At 53.8% G+C, this 24,138-nt stretch overlaps 2 protein-coding genes across 2 annotated transcripts in view; both read left to right on the top strand.

Moving 5' to 3' along the window:
- DNAH9 (dynein axonemal heavy chain 9) overlaps positions 1–24,138 on the top strand; it is a 273,515-nt gene that overhangs the window by 196,547 nt on the left and 52,830 nt on the right. Inside the window, exons 50-54 of the mRNA XM_064495271.1 lie at positions 2,642–3,067; positions 9,291–9,410; positions 11,410–11,598; positions 22,207–22,442; positions 24,013–24,135. Of these exons, the coding sequence (XP_064351341.1) occupies positions 2,642–3,067; positions 9,291–9,410; positions 11,410–11,598; positions 22,207–22,442; positions 24,013–24,135 (1,094 nt within the window). The remainder of the gene's footprint in view (positions 1–2,641; positions 3,068–9,290; positions 9,411–11,409; positions 11,599–22,206; positions 22,443–24,012; positions 24,136–24,138) is intronic.
- Positions 8,803–9,188, top strand: LOC105095888 (large ribosomal subunit protein eL33-like). The gene has a single exon (XM_064495274.1). The coding sequence runs from the start codon at positions 8,803–8,805 to the stop codon at positions 9,130–9,132; it is 330 nt and encodes a 109-aa protein (XP_064351344.1). The 3' UTR covers positions 9,133–9,188.

The following is a 24,138-nucleotide window of genomic DNA, read 5'->3' on the forward strand; positions in this document are numbered from 1 at the left end:
AAATAAGCAAAAGGACTTTCCGTTTCTTATTTACCGCTCTGTTTCCATGTGCCAAATGAATGACTGTGCAAACACACTCATGCACTCAGCAAAAACTCCCCGACTGCCCTTTGGGCCAGGTGCTGCTCTGGGTACACGTGATGCATCCACGAACGAAGACCCTGCCTCTATGAAGATAATTTCTAGCACAGCTGAGCGGTGAGAGACAAGAAGCATCACGAGAAAGCAATGTTTACAATGCGTCAGAACATGACAGATGCTGCTGAGAAAAGAAAACCATAGAGCAGATTCAGGGGGAGCTCTGGGCCCGGGGCCGCTGGGGAGGAGGGTGGAGGAGGCAGGAGGTTGCAGCATGAAAGAAAGTGTGAACCTCCTTGAGAAGGAGAAATTTGAGTACAAACTTGGAGAAGAGCAAATTCATCAGTCAGACGCCTGGGAAGAGCAGTCAAAGCCAAGGTAGCAGCTAGAACAAGAGTCTCGAGGCAGGAAGGGGAGCCTGCCTGGTGCTGGCTGGCTCAGAACCGCGTCTGCCTTCTTCTGAGGAATGTCTGTTCCATCCTGTGTGCCTATTGGCAGTGCCACCTCACCTGCCCCATGGGGATGGGCTCCAGGAGCCTCACCTAACTGAACAAGATCTTTTCCCAGGACTTTTTTACTTTGACTTACAGTGGACAAAAAAAAAATCTTCTTCCTTCCTGATTGCAAAGTGATGGATGTGAGCCTGGAGCTCCCGGCACCGTTCATCTCATTCAGTCGTTCAACACACTTGTTGATGAGCACCTAGTGTGTGCCAGTTACTGTTCTAGGCACTGGGACTGCCGTGGTTAACCAAAGAGGTGAGGTCCCTGGTCCCAGAGGAACACTGTAATTCCAGAAGGAAAAAGTGGTCATCATTTCCGATTGCCCCGAGCTCTGTGAGGACGAGCAGGAATGAGCCCGTGTAGGAAATGACTAGGAAAGGGAGGTTGGCCGGAGAGTCTGTCTGAGAGGTGGGGCTCTTGAATGGAGATCTTGATGGATGGGAAGGGCTCAGCCACGCAAATATCTTAGAAGAATTGTTCCAGGCAGAGGTCCTGAGGTGGGAATGAGCTTGGCAGATAGTACGCTAGGAGGAGTTGCCCGTGGCAGAGCTTAGCGGGCAGCTGAGAAAGCGGCCCAGGTTGAGGTCAGAGAGGTAAGTTGTGTGGCTTGCAACACAAAGAAACTGGCTTGCAAAAAAGGAACTCATGCACAGGGAGAAGCAGAAACAAGAGAAGGTCTGGAGACTCCTGCTGACATCCAAAACGCAGTTCCCCTGGTCCTTACAAACGGCATCCAGCCCATCCTCCCCAGATATGTGAGCGAGAAAATTCCCCTTTGTCCTTCAGCTGGGTTTTCTGTCTCTAAAACCAGAAGAGGTGTGATTAATTTATAGGTATATATGAATATTAAAAAAACTGGGAGGAATTACATTGAAATATTAACAGTGATGTATCTGAGTTATAGAATTCAATTTCATCTTTATACATTTTGTATTTTCTTAATTCAGTACATCATACATGCTTAACTTAAACTGTTTTAAAATTGTGGGGTTTTGGTTTCTGATCGTATTTTTTCACTGTGTCCTCTTCTGCCCGGGAGAGGCTGCTTTGACAGGTATGCAAGCACACCTCCCACACCGGTGCTGCCTTCGGCCCTGTGCCTGACAAACTTGTCATGACCAAAAGTGAAAACAGTTGTAAGGAAAAACAGAGAATCTTCCTAGGTGCTTCCATTAGGTGCTAGAAATAATCCCCCTTGCGTGTTGATTTCCAGGCCCATATGCACCCCCAAATTAATTTGGCACAAGAATCTCATCTTTGAAATCAAGATCTTCCCCCCACTTACAAAATAAGCCCTCAAAATAAGTGCTTTTGAGGTCATCGATTTCTCACCGACAGTCCCCACAAACCTTAAATCAAAGTTATATGCATTTCTGACAAAATTTCACTTACAGATTTATTGCTTCCAACTTACGGATGAAAACACTGAGGCCTGGAAACTTGAAGGGACTTGCCAAGGTCAACACTTTCAGCCATATCTTTCCAGAACAAGTGAAACTTGGAGCAAAGGACAAACTGACGTCTAGACAGAGGCAGTGACTGCACAGGCAGTGCCCAGCTTTCTGTCTGAATTATTTCTTGGCAGGAAATGCAACTTTGCTATCAGGACAGTCAAGTGTAGTTAGAACAAGCTCATGGAACAAAGCAGTTTAATTAAAGAAAAAAAATTAGTTGGGTTATAGTGCTATTCTCTTCAGTCTAAGATGGAAATTAATTTATAATAACCTTATCTTTTATTCATGGCATGCTGCATATTTCAGGGTATGTTGGCATCCTTATGTTTTTCAGCTGCACATGAAATAATTGTGTGTTCCTGATGGGCTGCGAGTCAAAGCGCGGAGAGAACACAGCTGAGTCTCAGCTAACCATTCAGGGGACTCTGGAGCCACTGGGGAGTCGCCTTGGCTCCCTTTCCATGAGCCATGAGATTTAGAATTCCGAGGGCTGCTGCAGGCTTCCCAGGGCCCTCTCAGGTCCATCACCCAGAGCCCAGTGCCATGGTGGCAGAGGACAGAGAGGGCCCATCCGTTTTCATCTAACGACCTGCCTCTCTCTTCCAGACCAACCTGACGGAGCTGAAGTCCTTTGGTTCCCCGCCCCCGGCTGTCAGCAACGTCACTGCGGCGGTGATGGCGCTTGTGGCCCCTGGGGGCAAGGTGCCCAAGGACCGCAGCTGGAAGGCCGCCAAGGTCACCATGGCCAAAGTGGACAGCTTCCTGGACTCCCTCGTCCACTTTGACAAGGAGAACATTCACGAGAACTCCCTCAAGGCCATCAGGCCGTACCTGCAGGACCCCGAGTTCAATCCCGAGTTCGTGGCCACCAAGTCGTCTGCAGCCGCAGGCCTCTGCTCTTGGGTCATAAACATTGTGAGGTTCTACGAGGTGTTCTGTGACGTGGAGCCCAAGCGCCAGGCACTGAGCAAGGCCACCTCGGACCTCGCTGCTGCCCAGGAGAGGCTGGCTGCCGTGAGAGCCAAGATCGCGGTGAGTGACCCCCAATCCTGAGACAGACCACACTCTCCACCAGGCCCCAGGGCCCAGAGGCCTGATTTTTAAAGAAAACCAAATTCTTTCGCAAACTCCCCTGACTTTTCAACAGAGGAAACTTCATAAATGTCTTTCTAAACTACTGTATCATCCAAACAAGACAGATCCACTGGACCATGGGCTTACGCTTTGGTCCTGAAGGATTTCCTCCTTTTCCTCCAAGGAAAGAAGAGATGACAGATGGATACAGATAATAGATGAACAGTGTTATCCACTGAACCAGTGGATATCATATTAGCCACAAATGCATTCAGTATTTTTTGCACATCTGATAGTTAAGAACAAAAGGTCAAAAGCTGGAGATTCTTTTTCCTCTTTGAAATGTAGGTTTTGGTCACATTTCCTCACCTTGTGCACCATTACCTTCCATGCTGGCCAGCTGTCCGCCCCTCTCACTCTTAGTGGTGTGGACATCTGGGCCTGCTGTGCGTGTTTGATGCTACCTGCATCATTTTATAGAAGCTTTTAAAAAAGCACATAGCATATTGTAGTTTGCGGGGTGGTCCCTTGGCCATAAATATAAAATTACTAACCTCTTTGTTGATATTTTGGTGGGGGGAGTAATTAGGTTTACTTATTAATTTTTTTAATGGAGGTACTGGGGATTGAACACAGGACCTTGTGCGTGCTAAGCACGTGCTCTACTGCTGAGCTACACCCTCCCTCCTGTTTGTCGATATTTCGATGTGTCCCTCATCCAGGATTGGGGGATGGAGGTGATCTTGGATTCACACCTGTTTGGGAGAGATTTACCCTTGAACTTCATCTTTGCCATTAAAATGGATGTTACCAAAATGAGAGGTAGAAATCAGAACCCTGCAGGACAGCATAGCAGCTGAAATTCCATCAGCAGACCTACCAGTCCACTGTGGGGGACCTTTAGAAAGGCCTTTAAAGTGCCCAAATTTCAGTTTCCTGTAGTTAAACGAACACAGTAATCATCCCTGCTTCCTGAGTCTGCTGTGAGGACGAAAGGAGAGAAGGCACGGAAGCACAAGCCCAGAGCCCAGCTGTGGGAACGCAGGAGTCTCTCGGCCATGGATGCCGAGCGTTCCTCCACCCCGCCTCCTGCACGTGCCGTCGCGTGCATGCACAAGCCCCGGTAATCAGTCACTGCTGTCATCAAGTTCAGTCCAAAACAGTCCCTGGATCTTTCATTTCTACACGTGCCTTCCAGGCCAATAGGATTCTCGCTGCAAATTTCTCCTGACGCTAAAAAGGGGCTTTACAGGTTGTGAAAAGGAGGACTGCAGACATGTGGCATGTCTCGTGGGTTTACTGATAGATTAAATTCTATGGCTGAAGGCTCTAGTTCAGAGATCCTTGCAACCAGTCTCTCTATAAAGAAGAGATGCTTTGGCAAAGCAACTAGTCTCTCCATATGTTTGCTTTATAAATCCAGATGTTCATGGGCTGGTTTACTGAAAATGTGATAATCACCCCCACAGTGGCCCTCTTGAAAGAACACCAAGGGCAAAACACTGTAACACCCCCTTGACTGTTGGTGGAGAGAAAGATCTTCTGATAATTTTCATGTTCTTCAGTCTCTCCCAGAAAAGTGTTACAGGAACTGCATTTTCAAAGAAGTCTTACTCAAGTTATTTTAACCAAAGGAACATTTGGTGCAAAGGCAGTGTTTTCAAAATGTTTATACCTTTTCAGTAGCCAACATGCACGCGATGGGCCCATTCAACCTGTGAAAGCAAGCAGAATATTTTAAAAATACTTGGCTACCTTAAGAAAGCACTTCTTTTCTGCCAAAATATTTTTTGAAAAAAATTCATTCTCACTCTTAACAACCTCCTCTCCATCCTTTGCTTATATCCTCATGTCTGTCGATATCCCAAGAGTGCAGACACTTGCCCAGTATGAACAGAAGGGACAGGCCAACACCTATCCCAAATTGGAGGCCCACCCAGGCCAGGAAAGTGCCTCCCTCTGTGTCCCTGAGGTCATTGCCGGCCTCCTCCAGTGGCAAACCCCCCAAGCTTTATTTTTAGGATTTTAGGATAATTCCAACCAAATAATTCTATATTCAAGATCCATAAAGGGGAAAAAAGCATCTTTCAAAACAGATTATACAAGGTAATTTCAATTTGATTTTATATATATATATATATAATTAAAATATATACAAGTATAAATAGTGGTGGTGATCTCTGGGTGGTAGATTCTGGATGGTTTTTGATTATTTGTCTGTATTTTCTCTTTTTTCTATCATAAATGCATATGATTATTATAACTTATAAAAATAATAGTAATACAAACAAGCAAGGCATTTGCATTGAGTGTTTGCTCACACGTAAGTCAAATATCAGATCAGAGAGAAGAGCTTGGAATGAGAAACAACAGTCTCCTGCCCTTTTCCTTTTTTGTGTGAATCAACTGATTGTTGATGCCACTCAGAGCTTGCTACCCAGTGGCTGACATGTGCTGTATTTAGCCTGCACATAGTGTTTGAAAATGATTCCATTAATTGCCAATATTTGAAACAAAAAAATCTGATTTCTGGCCAGTCTTTTTTTCCCTTTCTTTCTTTCTTTTTTGGTGGAGGGTAGGTTAATTTATTTATTTTTAGAGGAGGTACTGGGGATTGAACCCAGGACTCCATGCATGCTAAGCATGTGCCCTACCACTTGAGCTACACCCTCCCTGCCACCAGTCTCTTAATAATCAAAAGATTCCTGAATATCACTAACTGACCCTGGAGTTAAGTAGTGGCTTCCCACTCAAGCAGGCATTTTTTTCATAGTCCCCACCAGCTCCTATTTTTTTTTTTTTTTTTTTTTAACATTAGACTCATCTGACTAGTTCACATTGTCTTCCTGGCCTCTGCTCATTGGAATTTCCATCCCCTGTCTGTGTGCTGTGCTGGCATCCTTATTCTGGTTGTATCGTATTCAGGCAGTCGACTTTCTGCCGGATGAGGCTCTAAGATTCTTATCCCCGTGTCTTCCTGGCATCGTTACAGCAACTGTGTTTAGCTGATGTCACCTTCATTTCGTGCTCCATCACATAGACACCGCTTCCTTGGAGCCCTCGGTTTTCAAGACGAAACCATTACCCTTTCCTTCAGCTCTTCCCCCTCCCTCCTACCTCCGACTTCTGTTCTCATTATTACCGTTACTTTTGCTTTTGCATCACCAAGACTGAAAATATCTACATTCTGTTCTGTAACCAACATTAATTATCCCATGCTCTGTCCACTGACTGATTCAAAAAGTTGAAAAATCAGTAAATTCCATCTATAGTCTATGAACCTGCCTATATTGTTCATAGTAGATCTGAGTACAGTTACATTTCCTTTGTTTATACAAACTTTTCCCCCTCTGAAGTTTTTACTTTCTTCCTCTCTCCCCTCTCTCTTTGATTAATTCCTTTTGCCTGGCCTCAATTTTTTAAACACTCCGTCTAGTCCAGTGTTCTACTGAGTCCCCTTTGCTCATTCTCTCATGTCCCCAGCTCAAAGCTCCAATCAGTGTCAGGGAGTAATCACATTCTCTGCTTCCTTGGGTTCTTTCCAGTGATATCTAGATCCCATGCCTTCTTTCTTGATTTCGTCTCTTGTTTTGCAACAGCTCATTCTTAAGTAACTTTCTCAGAAATGTTATTGTAAGAGGTAAATTTTCTAATGTTCCATCCTGGAAATATCTTTTTATTTTTGAACTGAATCGACAATTTTGCTGAGTATTAAATTCTGGTGCTAATTTTTTCCCCTCAGAACACTACTTTATGGGTCCCATTCCTTTGGGTCCCATTCCTTTGGGTCCCATTCCTTTGTTGGTGCACTGTGCTTCTGACTTCCTGGAACTCTTACCACATTTTCCTTATTCTTGGTGTCTGAAACTTTACATGGATGTGCTTAACGGCCGCTCTTTCTTTATTCATTGTGCTTGGCATGTAGAGGCTGATTTCCTTCGGTTCCAGAAGATGATTTTGTATCTCCCTTCTGCCTCATTTTCACTCTTCTTTTCTGGAATGCATACTGGTTGGATACTGGACCTTCTGGTGGGTCCTCTATTTCCCTCCCTCTTTTTGTCACTGTATGTTTTCTTACACTGTCAGAGTCCCTCAGATTCATCTTTTAACCCTTCCCTTGAAGCATTACTTTTCACATTATCAATAGTGATTACTTCCACAAGTCGGTTTTGTTCTGTGTTCCTTTTCCTAGGCTCCTCCTCTTGTTTTATGGATGAAACATCTTGAATCTCCCTGAGAAACTAATTATGAAGGGCTTCCTGCTCAGCTGCCCTTGTTGTAACTGAAGTTCTCTTTTTCCCAGGTCACTTTCCTCCCTCTCGTTCACCTTTAATCTCAGCTTTCATCAAATGCCATCTTGTCCTTTCATGTTTACGAGAGTAGTGATCAAAAGCTGCTTACAGCTCTGCAGGCAAGGGCAACCTGGCTGACTGGAAGAATCTGCTTCCTAGATCAGATGAGTTTTGGTGCATGCATCCTAAGTGCCGGTGTTCTTTCTCTGCCACCGTCGACTTTCCTGCTGGTGACACCGAGGCCTGGGGCGTTGCACACCGGGCATGGGGGTGGACACGTGGGGCAGGGGTCAGCAGGCTTCCAGGCATCCCTGTCATCTTCAGCATCCCCCCCGTTGCACTGACGTTTCCAGTCACCAGCGTGTGCGGGGCTCTGCAGAGCTGATCAGCTCCCCGCTTGGTGAACGGAGGCCAGCTCTAAGCTGCAGCATCCTCTGCACCGCTCTGGCAGTCTCTGCTGCCCTGTCCATGTGGTCTTCCATCAGTCTGTGGGAATCCCTCACAGCTGAGGGGCCCTCAACTGTTCCTTGGTGTCATGACTCTTTGAATTGCTTCATAATCATTTTAGAGAAGTCTCTGAAGAAGAGGAGGTAGATGAGCGTGGCCAGCCTGCCATTGTTCACAGGGCGGCTCACCGCCTGCCCTGTACGCTGCCTGGCGGTAGCAGCTCAGCCCCTCCTGTGACCTGGTAGTGACTGACAAGGCAGCCTGGAGCCCATTATCGCACAGACACGAGACACGCCTGGAGGCGTCTACTGCATATCCACGTGTCTCTGTGCAAATGTGGGTTGTAGGGGCAGCGAAAGTTGTATGCTTAATAAATTTAGAAAAAACAGGTCTTTAAAAAAAAGTTCCTGTACTTTGGGATAATTGAAGAGAACAGATGAGGTCAAGGAGAAGTTTTCTTGCCCTCCTAGGACCTTAAGGCAAGGGGAGGACCCAGTTGCAGACAGCCCGACCCCAACCCACAGACCGGCTGCAGCAGCAACCCCAGGACCCTTCTGGCCGTTTTCAGGCCTCCCCAGGCATCGGTGAGCTCTTGCTTCTAACAGCAGCACTTGTCCTTTTTTGTCAGGCTTCTGGTACCCAGTACAGGGAGAGACAGAATTTAAGCGTTTCCCTCCTTGGCCATCAACGCTTTTGATGGACTAGTCTTGGGAAGTGACCAGTGACCACTGAACCAGTGACCAAGGAGCTGAAAAAGAAAACTCAGTTCTTTCACTTGGGGGAGGACCCTCTGGAATTGCACTGGCTTCTGTGTGAGAACGCCCCTGACTTGCCTTCCCCGGTCCCTCATGGCTCCCCACAGTTGGAGCCTTCCTTAAAAATCACCTCCATGGCTCTCTTAGCAATCTTGGAGCCTGTGGAGGGCTGCTGGGAACAGGCCTTCTAAAACGATAAATGTCTGGAAGGCTGTGGTCCAAGGCCATTTTTGCTGGTTATAAGCAGGGTCTCCAGATCCAGAGGGAGTACACAGGTCTTAAAATTGAAAGTGTTTATGCTCAGGATGAAACTGAATTCTATCTAGGCAAGAGTCGTGCTTGTGTTTCCAAAGCAAAGACCAACACAGTAACTCCCAGTGGAAAACAGAACAAAACCAGAGTAATCTGGGGAAAGGTAACTCACGTTCGTGGAAACAGCAGCGTAGTTTGTGCCGAGTTCCAAAGCAATCTTCCTGCTAAGGCCATTGGACACAGAATCCATGTGATGCTGTACCCCTCAAGGATTTAAATTTATTGAAAAGTAAATAAAAGTGTGGATTTGTTCTCTTGCTTAAAAAAAACAAACAAACAAAAAAAAAACCCACCTGCACATGAACCCTATTTCAGAAGTACTGGAAGTGACTTGGGCTAGAATTACCGACAGACCTTGTGTTCCTTCCTAAACAGCACCTTAATGAAAACCTGGCCAAACTCACGTCCAAGTTTGAGAAAGCAACAGCGGACAAACTCAAATGTCAGCAAGAAGCAGAAGTGACCGCAGGCACCATCTCCCTTGCGAACCGCCTGGTGAGTGTGAGCCTCACGGCAGATCTTTAATTACAGGAGCTGAGCTTGTCAGGTGGCCCAGAAGGTGCAAAACAGATGCACGGAAAGAGCCGAGTGCTGCTTTGACGGGGGTCGGGGGGAATTGCAGTGTGCTGGGATGCAGGGACCGAGTCCTGAGAAGAGCGTGAATACACACCCTGGTCTAGTCAAAGACTCTCCTGCAGGGATGGGGTGGGCATGGGGCGGTGAGGAGCGTCGCTCTATCAGTCAGGCCTCTTCTGAGAGTTGCTTACATGGATGTGCATGGCCAGAAGAAGCCTTGAAGGCCAAAGCTAGCACTCGATAGGCAGGCTCTGAAGCGCTCACCTGTGCGATGTGTGGCGGTAAGGGTGTGGGCAGGACTCGGAGCTGAGACGGAGCAGAAGAGGCAGATGGCTGACCCTGAGCGTTTCTGACCATGAGCTCGGTCTCCCCAGCAGGGTAGTCAGATGTCTCACATGGCGACTCAGGCCTCCCAGAGCAAGTGCTCCGAGGTAGCAGAAGGTCCCACTCTCTTAAGGCCCAGGACCCAAAGCCAGCGCGGCCTCCTCCCGCTGTGTGCTGTTGGTCCCGGCAGCCGCAGGCCCGGGAGAAGGTGCGGAGACACGGCTCCTGACGAGAGGCGAGTCAGGATTTGCAGCCTTTTCCAGTCCCCTGTGGCTCACATTTCTCATCGTAAATCAGCTAAGAGGCTGCAAAGCTGGTCCACTGGTTGTGATTTCTCCTCGACCAAGAGCCTTTACAGCACCTTCCTCACCAATGAAAGGAAGTAGAACCATTTGTGTTCATAGCAAAGCCAGGTTCTCTGGTCTGGGGGAAATGAGCCGTGACAGTCGTGGGACCGGGCTGTGCTCGGGGAAGATGCTGTGCCTCAGGTGTGTGTCCAGGCCGCTGCCTGTGGCACCTGCTGCTGCAGAGCTTTGCTGTGCTCGCTTTCACTGAGCTTTTGGTTTAGAGACAGCTCCTCCGCAGACATGCAGGAAGTAGTAAGGACCTCCCCGCTGGCCTGTCTTCTGTTCAGTTCCCTGTCTTGTTTCCAGAATTGAGCATGGCCTTCTCTGCCCAGCTGGAGCCTTTCCTGAGTTGGTCCTCGCAGGAGGCAGTGGGATGTTCTGCTCTAGGGCTCAGGAGGGGTGGGCTCTGAAGCCGCCCCTGCCTCTGCCGGCCTGCAGGTTCTGATGAGATACTCGGACATCCTGGTCTTTACCGTGTGATCTAAGAATGGGGTGGGGTTGGGCAGGAGGGCCAGTCCCTCGGGTCTCTCCCAGCTCTGACGTCGTAGGATGCCGTCTTTCAAGGGGAAACAAAGGGTAAGTCATAGCACAGAAGCGAGCTTCACCCAACAGTACCCAACAGTCCCCCGCAGAAAGAAGCTGTCCCCTCCGGGAGAGGATGCCTACGGGGGGGGGGGGGGGGAGGGGCGCCCCGCTGACTTGGGCCGTGCAGTCAGGACGCCTTCTGCAGCCTTGTTACTTTGTCCACGTCCGTGTGTCAGTGCTTCTGGCTCTGGGTCTTAATTACCATGTCCATCTCCCCACCCACTGTGAGTTGTTTCTAGTGCAGTTAGTTTTACTTATTTTCATACCCCCAGCATTTGGAGAGGAAAAGAGGGAGGTGCATAATTTTCTATTAACTTTGCAGACCAGACAGGGTACAAGTGACGGACACACAGAGTCATACTAAATCCTCTCCACAGTCCTTTGAGGCGGGCGTATTGGTCTCCGCCCCTGGGCAGAGCCTGGAAGCCTGCCTTCAGACCTGTCCTCTCTCCACAGCCCGAGGAATGCAGAGCAGAGAACAGGGCTCGTTTCCTGCAGTGTTTGCTGCAACGGGTACAAACCCCCGTTGATCAAAGGGCCACGTAAACCGTGTTGTGCGTCTCCTGCCACGAGGTGCGCGCTGTGCCTTCTCCGAGGCTGAGTCATGTCTCTGGGGCCGGCGGGATGACGTGCCTTCCCCCGTCTGCCCTTTGAAATGGTAGGTGGGAGGACTTGCCTCTGAAAACGTGAGGTGGGCAGAAGCTGTGCAGGACTTCAAGCAACAGGAAAGGAAACTGTGTGGAGACGTTTTACTTTCTACGGCTTTTATTTCGTACCTTGGCTTCTTTACGAAGAAGTACCGGCAGAGCCTCATGGACGGGACCTGGCGACCCTACCTGAGCCAGCTGCAGGTACGTACAGCCTACCTTTCTCCTGAGCACACCAGCCTGGGGGGACCAGTGAGCTCAGGTGACAATCATAACCCCAGTCTTCTAGTCCCTTCTTGCAGACCTTCTCCCACCACCACCTGAGCATCCCCCAGTGACCTCTGGGATCCAGGAGGGAGACACATGCACTGGTGTCTTTCCACACGTCCCTACCCGGCCACCCGCTGCCCCCAGGCTGTCTTTGGACACTCCTCAAAACTATAAAACACGAGGGGCAGCAAAAGCCCCTGTGTTTCCCTCCAACCTTCCTGCTTTTGTGCCAAACTGCATAGTAGCAATGGAGCCCGGGGGCCTCCTTCCCCAGATGCTGCGCTGCACCTCGTTACTGGGCCCCAAAGCTGCATGGCCCATCCGTGACCCACAGACACCCTTATGAAAGCAGCCTCACTTCCTGGCCCTGTGTGCTCCTCACCTCCTGGCCCTGTGTGCTCCTCTCCTCCTGGTCCTGTGTGCTCCTCTCCTCCTGGCCCTGTGTGCTCCTCACCTCCTGGCCCTGTGTGCTCCTCACCTCCTTGGTCTTGTGTGCTCCTCACCTCCTGGCCCTGTGTGCTCCTCTCCTCCTGGTCCTGTGTGCTCCTCTCCTCCTGGCCCTGTGTGCTCCTCTCCTCCTGGCCCTGTGTGCTCCTCTCCTCCTGGCCCTGTGTGCTCCTCTCCTCCTGGCCCTGTGTGCTCCTCACCTCCTTGGTCTTGTGTGCTCCTCTCCTCCTGGCCCTGTGTGCTCCTCTCCTCCTGGTCCTGTGTGCTCCTCTCCTCCTGGCCCTGTGTGCTCCTCTCCTCCTGGCCCTGTGTGCTCCTCTCCTCCTGGCCCTGTGTGCTCCTCTCCTCCTGGCCCTGTGTGCTCCTCACCTCCTGGCCCTGTGTGCTCCTCACCTCCTGGCCCTGTGTGCTCCTCTCCTCCTGGTCCTGTGTGCTCCTCTCCTCCTGGCCCTGTGTGCTCCTCTCCTCCTGGCCCTGTGTGCTCCTCTCCTCCTTGGTCCTGTGTGCTCCTCTCCTCCTGGCCCTGTGTGCTCCTCTCCTCCTGGCCCTGTGTGCTCCTCACCTCCTGGCCCTGTGTGCTCCTCTCCTCCTGGCCCTGTGTGCTCCTCTCCTCCTGGTCCTGTGTGCTCCTCTCCTCCTGGCCCTGTGTGCTCCTCTCCTCCAGGCCCTGTGTGCTCCTCTCCTCCTTGGTCCTGTGTGCTCCTCACCTCCTTGGTCTTGTGTGCTCCTCACCTCCTTGGCCCTGTGTGCTCCTCTCCTCCTGGCCCTGTGTGCTCCTCTCCTCCTGGTCCTGTGTGCTCCTCTCCTCCTGGCCCTGTGTGCTCCTCACCTCCTTGGTCTTGTGTGCTCCTCACCTCCTTGGCCCTGTGTGCTCCTCTCCTCCTGGCCCTGTGTGCTCCTCTCCTCCTGGTCCTGTGTGCTCCTCTCCTCCTGGCCCTGTGTGCTCCTCTCCTCCTGGCCCTGTGTGCTCCTCTCCTCCTGGCCCTGTGTGCTCCTCTCCTCCTTGGTCCTGTGTGCTCCTCTCCTCCTGGCCCTGTGTGCTCCTCTCCTCCTGGCCCTGTGTGCTCCTCACCTCCTGGCCCTGTGTGCTCCTCTCCTCCTGGCCCTGTGTGCTCCTCTCCTCCTGGTCCTGTGTGCTCCTCTCCTCCTGGCCCTGTGTGCTCCTCTCCTCCTGGCCCTGTGTGCTCCTCTCCTCCTTGGTCCTGTGTGCTCCTCTCCTCCTGGCCCTGTGTGCTCCTCTCCTCCTGGCCCTGTGTGCTCCTCTCCTCCTGGCCCTGTGTGCTCCTCTCCTCCTGGCCCTGTGTGCTCCTCACCTCCTTGGTCTTGTGTGCTCCTCACCTCCTTGGTCCTGTGTGCTCCTCTCCTCCTGGCCCTGTGTGCTCCTCACCTCCTTGGTCCTGTGTGCTCCTCTCCTCCTGGCCCTGTGTGCTCCTCTCCTCCTTGGTCCTGTGTGCTCCTCTCCTCCTGGTCCTGTGTGCTCCTCTCCTCCTGGCCCTGTGTGCTCCTCTCCTCCTGGCCCTGTGTGCTCCTCTCCTCCTTGGTCCTGTGTGCTCCTCTCCTCCTGGCCCTGTGTGCTCCTCTCCTCCTGGCCCTGTGTGCTCCTCACCTCCTGGCCCTGTGTGCTCCTCTCCTCCTGGCCCTGTGTGCTCCTCTCCTCCTGGTCCTGTGTGCTCCTCTCCTCCTGGCCCTGTGTGCTCCTCACCTCCTTGGTCCTGTGTGCTCCTCTCCTCCTGGCCCTGTGTGCTCCTCTCCTCCTTGGTCCTGTGTGCTCCTCTCCTCCTGGTCCTGTGTGCTCCTCTCCTCCTGGCCCTGTGTGCTCCTCTCCTCCTGGCCCTGTGTGCTCCTCTCCTCCTTGGTCCTGTGTGCTCCTCTCCTCCTGGCCCTGTGTGCTCCTCTCCTCCTGGCCCTGTGTGCTCCTCTCCTCCTTGGTCCTGTGTGCTCCTCTCCTCCTGGCCCTGTGTGCTCCTCTCCTCCTGGCCCTGTGTGCTCCTCACCTCCTTGGTCCTGTGTGCTCCTCACCTCCTTGGTCTTGTGTGCTCCTCTCCTCCTGGCCCTGTGTGCTCCTCTCCTCCTTGGTCCTGTGTGCTCCTCTCCTCCTGGCCCTGTGTGCTCCTCTCCTCCTGGCCCTGTGTGCTCCTCACCTCCTTGGTCCTGTGTGCTCCTCTCCTCCTGGCCCTGTGTGCTCCTCTCCTCCTTGGTCCTGTGTGCTCCTCTCCTCCTGGCCCTGTGTGCTCCTCTCCTCCTTGGTCCTGTGTGCTCCTCTCCTCCTGGCCCTGTGTGCTCCTCTCCTCCTGGCCCTGTGTGCTCCTCACCTCCTTGGTCCTGTGTGCTCCTCACCTCCTTGGTCCTGTGTGCTCCTCTCCTCCTGGCCCTGTGTGCTCCTCACCTCCTTGGTCCTGTGTGCTCCTCTCCTCCTGGCCCTGTGTGCTCCTCTCCTCCTTGGTCCTGTGTGCTCCTCTCCTCCTGGTCCTGTGTGCTCCTCTCCTCCTGGCCCTGTGTGCTCCTCTCCTCCTGGCCCTGTGTGCTCCTCTCCTCCTTGGTCCTGTGTGCTCCTCTCCTCCTGGCCCTGTGTGCTCCTCTCCTCCTGGCCCTGTGTGCTCCTCACCTCCTGGCCCTGTGTGCTCCTCTCCTCCTGGCCCTGTGTGCTCCTCTCCTCCTGGTCCTGTGTGCTCCTCTCCTCCTGGCCCTGTGTGCTCCTCTCCTCCTGGCCCTGTGTGCTCCTCTCCTCCTTGGCCCTGTGTGCTCCTCTCCTCCTGGCCCTGTGTGCTCCTCTCCTCCTGGCCCTGTGTGCTCCTCTCCTCCTGGCCCTGTGTGCTCCTCTCCTCCTGGCCCTGTGTGCTCCTCACCTCCTTGGTCTTGTGTGCTCCTCACCTCCTTGGTCCTGTGTGCTCCTCACCTCCTTGGTCCTGTGTGCTCCTCTCCTCCTGGCCCTGTGTGCTCCTCACCTCCTTGGTCCTGTGTGCTCCTCTCCTCCTGGCCCTGTGTGCTCCTCTCCTCCTTGGTCCTGTGTGCTCCTCTCCTCCTGGTCCTGTGTGCTCCTCTCCTCCTGGCCCTGTGTGCTCCTCTCCTCCTGGCCCTGTGTGCTCCTCACCTCCTTGGTCTTGTGTGCTCCTCACCTCCTTGGCCCTGTGTGCTCCTCTCCTCCTGGCCCTGTGTGCTCCTCTCCTCCTTGGTCCTGTGTGCTCCTCTCCTCCTGGTCCTGTGTGCTCCTCTCCTCCTGGCCCTGTGTGCTCCTCACCTCCTTGGTCTTGTGTGCTTCTCACCTCCTTGGCCCTGTGTGCTCCTCTCCTCCTGGTCCTGTGTGCTCCTCTCCTCCTGGCCCTGTGTGCTCCTCTCCTCCTGGCCCTGTGTGCTCCTCTCCTCCTGGCCCTGTGTGCTCCTCTCCTCCTGGCCCTGTGTGCTCCTCACCTCCTTGGTCCTGTGTGCTCCTCTCCTCCTGGTCCTGTGTGCTCCTCTCCTCCTGGCCCTGTGTGCTCCTCTCCTCCTGGCCCTGTGTGCTCCTCTCCTCCTGGCCCTGTGTGCTCCTCTCCTCCTGGCCCTGTGTGCTCCTCACCTCCTTGGTCCTGTGTGCTCCTCACCTCCTTGGTCCTGTGTGCTCCTCTCCTCCTGGCCCTGTGTGCTCCTCACCTCCTTGGTCTTGTGTGCTCCTCACCTCCTTGGTCCTGTGTGCTCCTCACCTCCTTGGTCCTGTGTGCTCCTCTCCTCCTGGCCCTGTGTGCTCCTCTCCTCCTGGCCCTGTGTGCTCCTCACCTCCTTGGTCCTGTGTGCTCCTCTCCTCCTGGCCCTGTGTGCTCCTCACCTCCTTGGTCTTGTGTGCTCCTCACCTCCTTGGTCCTGTGTGCTCCTCACCTCCTTGGTCCTGTGTGCTCCTCTCCTCCTGGCCCTGTGTGCTCCTCTCCTCCTGGCCCTGTGTGCTCCTCTCCTCCTGGCCCTGTGTGCTCCTCTCCTCCTGGCCCTGTGTGCTCCTCACCTCCTGGTCCTGTGTGCTCCTCTCCTCCTGGTCCTGTGTGCTCCTCTCCTCCAGGCCCTGTGTGCTCCTCTCCTCCTGGCCCTGTGTGCTCCTCACCTCCTGGCCCTGTGTGCTCCTCTCCTCCTGGCCCTGTGTGCTCCTCTCCTCCTGGCCCTGTGTGCTCCTCTCCTCCTTGGTCCTGTGTGCTCCTCTCCTCCTGGTCCTGTGTGCTCCTCTCCTCCTGGCCCTGTGTGCTCCTCACCTCCTTGGTCTTGTGTGCTCCTCACCTCCTGGTCCTGTGTGCTCCTCTCCTCCTGGCCCTGTGTGCTCCTCTCCTCCTGGCCCTGTGTGCTCCTCTCCTCCTTGGTCCTGTGTGCTCCTCTCCTCCTGGCCCTGTGTGCTCCTCTCCTCCTGGCCCTGTGTGCTCCTCTCCTCCTTGGTCCTGTGTGCTCCTCTCCTCCTGGTCCTGTGTGCTCCTCTCCTCCTGGCCCTGTGTGCTCCTCACCTCCTTGGTCTTGTGTGCTTCTCACCTCCTTGGCCCTGTGTGCTCCTCTCCTCCTGGTCCTGTGTGCTCCTCTCCTCCTGGCCCTGTGTGCTCCTCTCCTCCTGGCCCTGTGTGCTCCTCTCCTCCTGGCCCTGTGTGCTCCTCTCCTCCTGGCCCTGTGTGCTCCTCTCCTCCTGGCCCTGTGTGCTCCTCTCCTCCTGGCCCTGTGTGCTCCTCTCCTCCTGGCCCTGTGTGCTCCTCTCCTCCTGGCCCTGTGTGCTCCTCACCTCCTGGTCCTGTGTGCTCCTCTCCTCCTGGTCCTGTGTGCTCCTCTCCTCCAGGCCCTGTGTGCTCCTCTCCTCCTGGCCCTGTGTGCTCCTCACCTCCTGGCCCTGTGTGCTCCTCTCCTCCTGGCCCTGTGTGCTCCTCTCCTCCTGGCCCTGTGTGCTCCTCTCCTCCTTGGTCCTGTGTGCTCCTCTCCTCCTGGTCCTGTGTGCTCCTCTCCTCCTGGCCCTGTGTGCTCCTCACCTCCTTGGTCTTGTGTGCTCCTCACCTCCTGGTCCTGTGTGCTCCTCTCCTCCTGGCCCTGTGTGCTCCTCTCCTCCTGGCCCTGTGTGCTCCTCTCCTCCTGGCCCTGTGTGCTCCTCACCTCCTGGTCCTGTGTGCTCCTCTCCTCCTGGCCCTGTGTGCTCCTCTCCTCCTGGCCCTGTGTGCTCCTCACCTCCTGGTCCTGTGTGCTCCTCTCCTCCTGGCCCTGTGTGCTCCTCACCTCCTGGTCCTGTGTGCTCCTCTCCTCCTGGCCCTGTGTGCTCCTCTCCTCCTGGCCCTGTGTGCTCCTCTCCTCCTGGCCCTGTGTGCTCCTCACCTCCTTGGTCTTGTGTGCTCCTCACCTCCTTGGTCCTGTGTGCTCCTCACCTCCTTGGTCCTGTGTGCTCCTCTCCTCCTGGCCCTGTGTGCTCCTCTCCTCCTGGCCCTGTGTGCTCCTCACCTCCTTGGTCCTGTGTGCTCCTCTCCTCCTGGCCCTGTGTGCTCCTCACCTCCTTGGTCTTGTGTGCTCCTCACCTCCTTGGTCCTGTGTGCTCCTCACCTCCTTGGTCCTGTGTGCTCCTCTCCTCCTGGCCCTGTGTGCTCCTCTCCTCCTGGCCCTGTGTGCTCCTCTCCTCCTGGCCCTGTGTGCTCCTCTCCTCCTGGCCCTGTGTGCTCCTCACCTCCTGGCCCTGTGTGCTCCTCTCCTCCTGGTCCTGTGTGCTCCTCTCCTCCTGGTCCTGTGTGCTCCTCTCCTCCTGGTCCTGTGTGCTCCTCTCCTCCTGGCCCTGTGTGCTCCTCTCCTCCTGGCCCTGTGTGCTCCTCACCTCCTTGGTCTTGTGTGCTCCTCACCTCCTTGGCCCTGTGTGCTCCTCTCCTCCTGGCCCTGTGTGCTCCTCTCCTCCTTGGTCCTGTGTGCTCCTCTCCTCCTGGTCCTGTGTGCTCCTCTCCTCCTGGCCCTGTGTGCTCCTCACCTCCTTGGTCTTGTGTGCTTCTCACCTCCTTGGCCCTGTGTGCTCCTCTCCTCCTGGTCCTGTGTGCTCCTCTCCTCCTGGCCCTGTGTGCTCCTCTCCTCCTGGCCCTGTGTGCTCCTCTCCTCCTGGCCCTGTGTGCTCCTCTCCTCCTGGCCCTGTGTGCTCCTCTCCTCCTGGCCCTGTGTGCTCCTCTCCTCCTGGCCCTGTGTGCTCCTCTCCTCCTGGCCCTGTGTGCTCCTCACCTCCTTGGTCTTGTGTGCTCCTCACCTCCTTGGTCCTGTGTGCTCCTCACCTCCTTGGTCCTGTGTGCTCCTCTCCTCCTGGCCCTGTGTGCTCCTCTCCTCCTGGCCCTGTGTGCTCCTCACCTCCTTGGTCCTGTGTGCTCCTCTCCTCCTGGCCCTGTGTGCTCCTCACCTCCTTGGTCTTGTGTGCTCCTCACCTCCTTGGTCCTGTGTGCTCCTCACCTCCTTGGTCCTGTGTGCTCCTCTCCTCCTGGCCCTGTGTGCTCCTCTCCTCCTGGCCCTGTGTGCTCCTCTCCTCCTGGCCCTGTGTGCTCCTCTCCTCCTGGCCCTGTGTGCTCCTCACCTCCTGGCCCTGTGTGCTCCTCTCCTCCTGGTCCTGTGTGCTCCTCTCCTCCTGGCCCTGTGTGCTCCTCTCCTCCTGGCCCTGTGTGCTCCTCACCTCCTGGCCCTGTGTGCTCCTCTCCTCCTGGCCCTGTGTGCTCCTCTCCTCCTGGCCCTGTGTGCTCCTCACCTCCTGGCCCTGTGTGCTCCTCTCCTCCTGGCCCTGTGTGCTCCTCTCCTCCTGGCCCTGTGTGCTCCACTCCTCCTGGCCCTGTGTGCTCCTCTCCTCCTGGCCCTGTGTGCTCCTCTCCTCCTGGCCCTGTGTGCTCCTCTCCTCCTGGCCCTGTGTGCTCCTCACCTCCTGGCCCTGTGTGCTCCTCTCCTCCTGGCCCTGTGTGCTCCTCTCCTCCTGGTCCTGTGTGCTCCTCTCCTCCTGGCCCTGTGTGCTCCTCTCCTCCTGGCCCTGTGTGCTCCTCTCCTCCTTGGTCCTGTGTGCTCCTCTCCTCCTGGCCCTGTGTGCTCCTCTCCTCCTGGCCCTGTGTGCTCCTCTCCTCTTGGCCCTGTGTGCTCCTCACCTCCTTGGTCTTGTGTGCTCCTCACCTCCTTGGTCCTGTGTGCTCCTCTCCTCCTGGCCCTGTGTGCTCCTCTCCTCCTTGGTCCTGTGTGCTCCTCTCCTCCTGGCCCTGTGTGCTCCTCTCCTCCTGGCCCTGTGTGCTCCTCTCCTCCTGGCCCTGTGTGCTCCTCTCCTCCTGGCCCTGTGTGCTCCTCACCTCCTTGGTCTTGTGTGCTCCTCACCTCCTTGGTCCTGTGTGCTCCTCACCTCCTTGGTCCTGTGTGCTCCTCTCCTCCTGGCCCTGTGTGCTCCTCACCTCCTTGGTCCTGTGTGCTCCTCTCCTCCTGGCCCTGTGTGCTCCTCACCTCCTTGGTCTTGTGTGCTCCTCACCTCCTTGGTCCTGTGTGCTCCTCACCTCCTTGGTCCTGTGTGCTCCTCTCCTCCTGGCCCTGTGTGCTCCTCTCCTCCTGGCCCTGTGTGCTCCTCTCCTCCTGGCCCTGTGTGCTCCTCACCTCCTGGCCCTGTGTGCTCCTCACCTCCTTGGTCTTGTGTGCTCCTCACCTCCTTGGCCCTGTGTGCTCCTCTCCTCCTGGCCCTGTGTGCTCCTCTCCTCCTTGGTCCTGTGTGCTCCTCTCCTCCTGGCCCTGTGTGCTCCTCACCTCCTTGGTCTTGTGTGCTCCTCTCCTCCTGGTCCTGTGTGCTCCTCTCCTCCTGGCCCTGTGTGCTCCTCTCCTCCTGGCCCTGTGTGCTCCTCACCTCCTTGGTCTTGTGTGCTCCTCACCTCCTTGGTCCTGTGTGCTCCTCTCCTCCTGGCCCTGTGTGCTCCTCACCTCCTTGGTCTTGTGTGCTCCTCACCTCCTTGGTCCTGTGTGCTCCTCTCCTCCTGGCCCTGTGTGCTCCTCTCCTCCTTGGTCCTGTGTGCTCCTCTCCTCCTGGCCCTGTGTGCTCCTCTCCTCCTGGCCCTGTGTGCTCCTCTCCTCCTGGCCCTGTGTGCTCCTCTCCTCCTGGTCCTGTGTGCTCCTCACCTCCTTGGCCCTGTGTGCTCCTCTCCTCCTGGCCCTGTGTGCTCCGCTCCTGGTGTAAGTAGGTGGATTGTACTCCCTGGCCCTCACGCTAGTTCCTGACTGGATCTCTATCCAGGGTTTCTGGGTGTCTGTGTGCATCATGACACTTCCACATCCCTCACAGCCCTCAGTTCTCACCCAGTCCTCAGCCTGCACTCCCCACCACCCCGCTTGCAGGAGCTAGAGGAGAGCCTCAAGACCGGGTCCACGGCCCGACAGAAGCTGGGAGTCAGAGCAGCAGCTGCAAGAGTGTCGGCACACGAAGTCCCCACGTGCAGTAAGGGTTGGACCCCGAAACCCACTTGTAGGTGTGTCCTTAGAACACAAAACCCCCGCTGTCTGGTGGCAGTTGGCTTCACAGCTCAGCTCATAAAATCTGACTCACCTGATGCTTTGCCGAAGAGTGTTTTTAAAGCTGTTACAGTACTGGGAAATAAACAAAAAATAAGGCTGTTTCTTATTCATCTTGAACACTTGTGAAAAAGGAAATTGTTGAGAAGAGATCATTAGCGGCGTGAAGGAAGGTGAGCATCCCAGTGGCCGCGAGCAGGACTGTCCCGGCTGGTCTGGGGTCCTGGAGCACCTCTGTGCCACGGGTCCCTGTGGCAGTCTGGGAAAACTCTGGGTTCCTCCCACAGTGGTGTTTCTGAGCGCATGAAGTAGAATGCATACAATCACAAGGGAAACAGTTCTATTGAAATACATCTCTGATCCCAGGATGAGAACCTCCAGTGGCTGCTTTCCCTTTTGAGGTTTGCTTGAAGGTCTAACACTGGCCATGGGTGCCTTCACAGATCTGAGTATAGGGAAAGGAGATGGCCTGGAGAGGTTTCCTCAGGCGACTGGGAAGACACACTGCAGAGAAGAGAGGGATGGTGTGGTTACAAGGGCATCCGTGTGAACCCCGAAAACATTCTGCTCAGTGAAAGCGGCAGACACAAAAGGTCACGCACCGCATGATAGCGTGTGTGTGAAACGTCCAGGATAGGTGAATCCACAGGCACGGAAAGCAGACAGGCGGTTGCTGGGAACTGCAGGAAGCAGGGAATGGGGAGGGACTGCTAATGGACACGGGGCTTCCTTTTGGGGTGAAGAAAGTGTTTTGGAACGAGACAGAGTTGATGGTTGCACAGCACTGGGAATGGACTGTGCCATTGACTTGTGTGCTCTCAAATGGTTAAGTTATGTGACTTTTACTCCAATTTTAAAAAAGTGGGTGTGGGGGGATATAGCTCAGTGGCAGAATGCGGGCTTAGGATGCACGGGGTCCTGGGTTCAATCCCCAGTGCCTCCGCTAACAACAACAACAACAAAGGTATATGTGCTTGCAGTGAAAAAGATTACTTGTAGAAGAATTAAATGAGCTGAGAGAGGCCAACAGAGACAGAAGAGGGAGGGTTTGGTGGGCACAGGCTCCCAGGGGGACAGGGCCGAGGGCTTGCTCCCAGGCCTCCCAGGGCACCAGCAGGCAGGCGGGAAGTGGGGGTGGTTGGCAGCAGGGGAAAGGTGGGCACCTGCAGTCCTTTGCAAGCTGGGCATTGGTCCACAAGTGGTGACAGTGATGAGAGGAGAGGAGAAGGTGCTCAGTGGGGCTGGCGTGGGGCCCGGTTGGGGACGCACAGAAGTGCAGCAAGCGGGGACCTATTAACGTGAGTGAAGGAGTATGGAGGCTACTGACTGAAATACAAATAATTGGTGGCAGAAATTTGGTTTAGGTGAACATACTGAAAAACAGAGGATCGCAGGGGTGGAATTTCTGCTGCTGTTCTTCCATCAAGAAAAAATAAATAAAAAGACTATCAGGACTTTAGGAAAGCCTGCTTCCAGAAATAAGCACACAGACAGAAAAGCGCTCCTCAGGGGGATTTGGGTCTTGCATTTGTTGGAGTTGTGTCCATCCTTGGAGTGAGCCCCTGTGGAGTCCATCCCAGCCAAGGGCGCATGCTTCCACTCTGAGCACATGTGGCATTTCTTCACCGCCAGGTGCCCATCCCAGTGACCCCCATGCTGGATCCCCTGAAGATGCTGACAGATGATGCCGACGTGGCTGCCTGGCAGAATGAGGGCCTCCCCGCGGACCGCATGTCCACGGAGAATGCCACCATCCTCCTCCACTGCGAGCGCTGGCCGCTCCTGGTGGACCCTCAGCTGCAAGGCATCAAATGGATCAAGAACAAGTACGGCGCAGCCCTCCGGGTCACCCAGATTGGTCAGAAGAGGTAGGTGGCTGCACATAAAACTTCCCACTTTGCCACTTAGGTTGAGGAAAAAAAATGTTATGAGTGGGTTTTAAACCCCAGTGGATTGTTTCTACGCTCCTGATCCCCCCATGAATCTTCTCGAGTTTGTCCTCTCATTTCAGGAACCATCTCAAGGAGAGATGCTTGGGTACTGAGTCTCTGCTCTTCTTCCCCGTTAGAAATCATATGCATCACTTCTCACCCCATCCCCAAGTCCTTTCTCCGCCAGCCCGGGGCATTCATCCACCTGCCTCTCCTGGAATACTTCCTGCCTCCCAGCCTCTCCCACTGTCAGGCATCGCTGTGTTTTGAGGTCTCTCTCACACTCAGCCGAAAGCTGCCTCCCTCAGCTCTCTTCTAACTGTTGCTCCGACCTCTGCCCCGGAGCCGCATGGAAGAGGCCTAAACTCTCTCTCCTGAGGGGCCACCAGACATTGGCAGAGGGCTGCTTAGCAGCTGAGGTAGTTAGGAGACCTTCAGAGCCCTTTGTCCAGCCACGAGTCCATGTGGGGCGTTACTGCACACGTCGAGGGACGGGAATGACGGAGTGTGTCATCCGCCACAGTCATCTAATCCTCGCCTTCCCTTCAAACTGTGATTAAAATACTCCTTTCTAACTGACCAATAACTGCGTGCTAGGCAGAAGTTTGTTCTTTTTGCTCATTCTTACATCTCTAGTGCTGAAAATAGTGCCTGACACCTAGTAATTATTTCTCTGTTCAAGTCCACTGACTACCTTTCTGTTGAGCAGTCTTCTAGATTTGTTGTGTAGTATTTGAATATGGGTATTACATTGTGTATAACACGTGCTAAGACTGTTAAGTATAGTCTCCCTTGAATGAATGAATATGTGTCCAAGTGTGTCGTTGGCGTTTAAATTTTGTGCGGTTTGACATACTACACTTTTTGGGGGGCAAGGTTTGTTACACATTTCCTCTATAAATCAGTGCTTCGAAAAGTCTTTTTTCTCTCCAGAAATTATATAAATATTCACCTAGATTTTTAAGGTTTTTTATGGTTTTCTTTTTACACTGAAATACAATCACCTGAAATATATTTTAGGGTACTCTATAACGTACAGACCTAATTTTCATTTTTCAAGCAGTTAGCCTGTGTTCCAATACCATTTATTAAATTCTCCATCTTTTCTCCGATTAATTAGAGATTACATTTTACTCTATATTAAATTATGTTATTAGAGTCTTTACTCTTTTGTATTTATATAATACTATACCAGCCTTTAATTGTTTAGTTTTATATTTAGTAACATTTATTGTCTCAAAGTAGTCTATCATAGTAAAAAAAAAGGGTACCTCAATAAATAAGTAAATAAATAAATAAAATTGCATTTTGTAGTTTGTCCCTATTTCTAAAAGATACATCAGATCACTTAAATACCATTTTAAGTAGAGAAAAATGTGCCACTGAAGTCATCCCAGAGGGCTGTGTCTCCAAGTTTACCCTTGTGCTGCAGAGGCACGGCTGTCTTATTAAATTGCCTCTGAGTCTGTGCTTTGCCACAGGCTCACCTGCCCCACTTTCTCCTCAGCTACCTTCAAACCGTAGAGCGTGCCCTGGAAGACGGAGATGTGGTGCTGATTGAAAACCTGGAAGAGTCCATCGACCCTGTGCTGGGACCGCTGCTGGGGAGAGAAGTCATTAAGAAAGGACGGTG

This window comes from Camelus dromedarius, chromosome 16 (genome assembly GCF_036321535.1).
Source record: "Camelus dromedarius isolate mCamDro1 chromosome 16, mCamDro1.pat, whole genome shotgun sequence".
Lineage (NCBI taxonomy): Eukaryota > Metazoa > Chordata > Mammalia > Artiodactyla > Camelidae > Camelus > Camelus dromedarius.